The 5,610-nt window shown below is 40.6% G+C and overlaps 1 protein-coding gene across 1 annotated transcript; it reads left to right on the top strand.

The window, feature by feature from the left end:
- Positions 1-4,148: 4,148 nt before the first annotated feature.
- On the top strand, positions 4,149-5,340 carry LOC116325932 (trace amine-associated receptor 13c-like). Its single transcript, XM_039599808.1, has 2 exons — positions 4,149-4,321; positions 4,515-5,340. The coding sequence occupies exons 1-2, from the start codon at positions 4,149-4,151 to the stop codon at positions 5,326-5,328; spliced, it is 987 nt and encodes a 328-aa protein (XP_039455742.1). The 3' UTR covers positions 5,329-5,340.
- Positions 5,341-5,610: the final 270 nt, after the last annotated feature.

Raw genomic sequence — 5,610 nt, 5'->3', positions numbered from 1 at the left:
TTTATTTAATCTAATCTAATCTAATAACTTTAATCTCAGCCAAACCGATTTACTCACGAACAAATAAAACACTGAAAAGGCCAAACAATAACATGTTTAAGTTATTTGACGTTTACACAGCTACATTCTCGCCTGAAAATATGTTAAAAGTTTATTTCATGACCCAGAAAAAGTAATAAGAGTAATATTAATACTAAGTAGCCGCAGTAGTAGTAGCCATTGTTGAAAACTGGAATTGGCTGCGCCAATCTAGGATATGGTTTTTCAATTTTGTTGTCCGGGTGGAAAATCGGGAGAAATTGGGGAGAATGGTGGCTCGGGAGATTTTCGGGAGGGCAATGAAATTGGGATTCTCCCGGAAAAATCGGGAGGGTTGGCATGTATGGCCTGGTATTGCCTGTAACGTTATTATGACGGACACATTTTATGAGTGAACTTGACTTTAAGTGACTTACAGGTTTCTTTGAAAAATACTTTCTTATAACCAGGTTCTTCCTTTTGCTGCCATCCTCCTCTCCTCCTTGCAGCTCCTCTCAGCGCAGGTTTGCCGCTGCTAAAACTAAACAGAGCTCCCTGAAAGGCACAGCCAATCACATTGGCCATATTTGTCACATGAGGTAGGACTCTCAAGTAGAGGACGTAATTTAACTCTTTCTGCACCGCTGGGTGAATGAGACGTTGACAGATCTTTTTTTTTCTTTCTATCGGGTTTGTATTTCTTTACTCGAAGAGATCAAATTATTGGTGGGGACAATTCAATAATCGCTGGATATTGGTGGGGACACGTCCCTTCCGTCCATGCCAAATCGACGCCCTTGTATCACAGTGTTCACTTAGTCCTATGTGTGAAGGGACAGTTACTGTGTGTGTATATGTAAGCATTTAAACACTGAATATACTAAAATTAACAGTATTTTGTCTAAGTCTGCCATTGTAGGAATTCATGGCACTGAGACAAAAACGTGGCGCACAGTGTGACGTCAAAATTGGCGCAGACCTTTGACGCTGCATTTTCTCCGTTTTTCTCATCCACACATAAATGCAAAACGGAGTTTTCGAAAATATCCACCCTGGCAGGCGTTTTAGAAATCTCCATTTTCAGTGACCAAAACGCTGTTTACGTGTGGACGAAAGGTGCAAACGCAATTGGTAGGTGAGCGTGCAACGTAAAGTTTGAATTGAGTGCGAATTGAAGCGGGTGCTCTCCAATCATTAAAAGTAACAAAGTCCTTGAACACATTTATACAGTTAACTTTACGTTTATCAATCATATATCACAGATTTAGAATTTTTTGTAGTACTAAGCAACTACAGAGCGAAAGTCTGGGTCAAGCGCCGAGGCGACGGCAAGAACAAAGGAAACCTCGAAGCGTTAAAGCTAACTTTGTAAGGGAAATTATGAAACGAAAATGTTTTCTTTGTTGATATACTTTGTTCGCAGTGCAATTTATTTGTTGCCGGATTGTAAGAAGTAGACACAATTTCGGGCTCCCACATTTTGTAGGAGTAACGTAAATAACAGTAAAAACTTGTTAATGTACAACATTAACGAGTTTTTTACTGTTATTCAAATGCAAACATGGAAATAACGAGTAGGAAAAAAATCATTCATTCTTACCTTATACTAATCGTGGTGCAGGCCAGTGCAGTGCATGAACTGATGCCTTCTCCGGTCAATTCTGCTGAGAGTAAATCAAATGTCCCGCTCTACTGTAGAAGACAATGAATACCTGGGGGATGTACCAATGTGAGAGGGTGCTGCGGAATAGTCCAAGTGATCGCTGCTTTAATTTCCGGTCAACTATACATAAATTGCACGTAGACACGATTTTTAAAGCTGGTGAACTAGACCAAGTCATTGATAACAAATGAACAATAAATCTACTTTCTCTGGTACTTTATACCCGATCAGTTGCAATGCAATTTATTGCTCAACTAGAAATCGATGGTTTTGATGGTGACCGGGCCGAATGATCGTCAACTATAAATAGACGTTTTCGACGTTGTTGTTGTCACCTGGTCGACTACAAATAGATCAAATATCAGTGACAAAAAACAACGGTAAATCAACATTGTTACAACGTCCCTATAGTAAGACCGTCGGTTTACCACAGTATTTCAATGTTGTTACAACATTGGCATTTCAACCCTGACCATATACGACGGTTCGGATGAAAAATCAACATAGATTCAATGTCGTCTTGCTATCTGGGGGGCTTGTGGCCTGGCATCTTTAGTTCCTCCACGGTGATGTACGTACGCCGCGGCATTTTTTTCCTGAAGAGGCCGGTCTCGTCACAGTTGAATACCTGCTGGGGGGTGTAGCCTTCGTGATTTATGAGTTCCTCAAATTTTTTAACAAATTCTTCGGCAGCCTTGTGATCAGAACTTGCTACCTCGCTGTGACGCACAACGGAGTGGATGCCAGTCCTCTTCTTGAACCGATCAAACCACCCATGCAACGCCCCGAACTCTGGGGAGGATGGGGGTGCCTCATGCGAGGACGTCGATGCCGTTGGCTGCTCATCGGAAGGTGCCTTGCTTACTAAATCATTATAAATTGAGGACGCCTTCTCGCAAATGATCGTCTCGGTGAGTGTATCGCCAGTCTTTCCCTTGTCTTTAATCCAAACAAGGAGAAGCCTTTCCATCTTGTCGTGTATGTGGCTCCTCCTTTTGGACATGATGGTGGTGCCCGTTGAAGGTTTACCTGCTTTGATGACTTCTTTTTGTTTTAGAATTGTTCCTATGGTCGAAGGATTTTGGCCATACTCACGTGCAATAGCACTAAGTTTCACACCTCGCTCATATTTATCAATAATTTCTCTCTTTGTTGTCATCGAGAGCACTTTACGCTTCCTCTTTTCACTCGAATTGCTTACAGGCCTCATTGTGAATGAACAATAGGCTATTGGCTAATTGCTAACTGCAACAACAACACCGTACCAAAGCCAAGGGGGTTGGCACATAATTCTGAAGGCATTGTGGGCATTCTGGGCTCGGCCAATCAGAGCCAGCGGATTTCGTAATACGGGCATTTTGCCGTAACACGGGCAGAAATATTGCCGTTCAGTGCCTTCGTAACTTGAATTTTTCGTTTAACAGGGTATTCGTAAGTCGGGGTTGCACTGTACAAACAAAAAACAGAACAGCTTTACAAAGAACCACAAACTACATTTTAGAACCAAGATAAAAAGACTTTGATTAGCTAAAACTAGATAAGCTTCTTAGATAAGCTTGACATAATGAGAGCTTGAGAACAACGTCAAATAGCAAAAAAGGTTTTTTAGGGTAAAATAACACTATAGGCTTGGCAGCCATAGCTGGATTTATTGCCTCCACCTCACAGTCAGTGATGTCAGAGTTGGTTTGGAGTCAAAATGTGAGGTAGAGTGAAAAGTCTAATGCCAGAGCTCCAGAAACCCTGATGCTTATAAGATTCAAGATTGAAGATTCAAGACCTTTATTATCAGTACAGTAGTATACACAGTATACAGTGTACCGAAATGCTGTTTCACCCTAAGCCCCCCATGGTGCATTTATAAATATATAAAGGATCTATCTCCAAGAGATATAAAACTAGGAATTATGAATAAATAACATGCTAAGTTTTGGTAAGACCTTACTGGTGGTTTCCAGTATGATCTGCTGTTTTTGTTTACAGTTTCTGCTTAAACAGTGTTCTGCTACACAAAGGATGTCCTACAGTTGCCTCCATCCTGTAGATTGCTGCCATCTGTGGCCACAGTTGGCTGTCATGTCTGGAAGCTAACTTCACTACAAGCACTGGAATCTACAATTTGTGTGATCATGGGCATGTCTATGCTCTGCAAGATGTGGGGGAAACAGTTTGTTAAAGTTGTTTGCTCATTGCAGAGTGTGGATAAAACCTGATGTTAATTGAAGTCACCATAAGAAGACAATAATCTAACTATAATGAGCAATATTAATCCCAGGTTAATGACAAAACTATTAACCAATTGTGTGTGAGACAGTGAGTATAAAAAAAAGTTGTGTTGCGTTAACAGGTTTGGTTGAGAGAAAGAGGAGGCTCCTCATCTTGAAAACTGAAAGAGATTGGTGAGAAGGGGGAGATAAATCAGCTTTATGAGAAAAAGTTCTGATTAGAGAGCTGCGGCTGTCTGATGATGGAGATACAGAAAGAAAACAAACTGTGTTTTCCACAACTCCTCAACAGTTCGTGCAGGAAGCCAACACTTCACTGGTCCAAAGCTGTGCTCCTGAACACTGTGCTGTCCTGCATCTCTCTGCTCACTGCTACTCTAAACCTTCTCGTCATCATCTCAGTCTCTTACTTCAGGCAGAGATTAACTTTAAATATATGACAACTTTAATGTACATTATATCACTTAAGTGAATTTTGCTTGATGTATTTTAACCATGATTTTAATTTCCTGTTTGCCTAGACTGAATCAAGCCTTACTAATGCAGCATTTTCAGTGAAGACAGTTTGACATTAATAATGTGCATTATATTCTTTTGTGTCTCTGCAGGAAGCTTCACACACCCAGTAACATCCTCCTCCTCTCTCTGGCTGTCTCAGACTTTCTTGTCGGTGTCCTGTTGATGCCATTAGGAATCCTTAGAAACACAAGCTGCTGGGTACTTGGTGATATAATTTGTTCTCTTTATTGGTATTTAACCAGCAACATTGTCTGTGCTTCAATAGGGAACATAGTTCTCATATCAGTTGACCGCTATGTGGCTATTTGTGACCCTCTGCATTATCCCAGCAGAATTACTTTGGTGAAAGTCAAACTCAGTGTTTGTCTGTGTTGGTTTTATGCTATTTTCTACTGCAGTCTTTATACAAAGGATATCCTAATTGAACCAGGCAGGGATAATTCCTGCTACGGAGAGTGTGTATTTGTGATCAATGATATTGCTGTTGTTGTTGACCTTGTTTTTTCCTTTATTGTTCCAGTTTCTGTCATTGTAGTTCTGTATATGAGAGTATTTGTGGCAGCTGTGTCTCAGGCTCGTGCCATGCGCTCTCATGTTACATCTGTCACACTGCAGCGCTCACTGAATCAGACAAACAAATCTGAGCTGAAAGCAGCCAGGACTCTTGGAATTCTTGTAGTTGTGTTTCTTGCATGCTTCTGTCCACTCTACTACTTTTCTCTTGTTGATGAAAATGCAATCAATGATCCATCTGCATCTTTTGTGGTCATTATATTTTACTTTAACTCTTGTATAAACCCTTTGATCTATGCCTTGTTTTACCCCTGGTTTAGAAATGCTGTTAAGCTTATCATCACTCTGCAGATTTTCAAGTATAACATAAGTGAGGCCAACATACTATAAAAAGAGTATGAAACCTGCTCTACTAAGATATAAAATCAGTTGTGCAATGTTTTGCGCTGTGACCCCACAAAGAAAACCCCAGGGTCTTTCTGTGTGGAGTTTCTGGTTTCTGCAGCTACTCCATGCATGAAATTAAAAATGGAAGTTATTGGTCAATGGTTGCCTGTCTCTATGTGTTGGTCTTAAATAGACTGGCCACCTATCTGGACCCTGATTTGGATAAGCATAAGGAAAAGAATGCACTTTCACTGTATTACTGAAACTGACTTTGAATTATGGATA

Source organism: Oreochromis aureus, linkage group 16, assembly GCF_013358895.1.
Source record: "Oreochromis aureus strain Israel breed Guangdong linkage group 16, ZZ_aureus, whole genome shotgun sequence".
NCBI lineage: Eukaryota > Metazoa > Chordata > Actinopteri > Cichliformes > Cichlidae > Oreochromis > Oreochromis aureus.
This window is presented reverse-complemented; position numbering and strand designations above follow the sequence as displayed.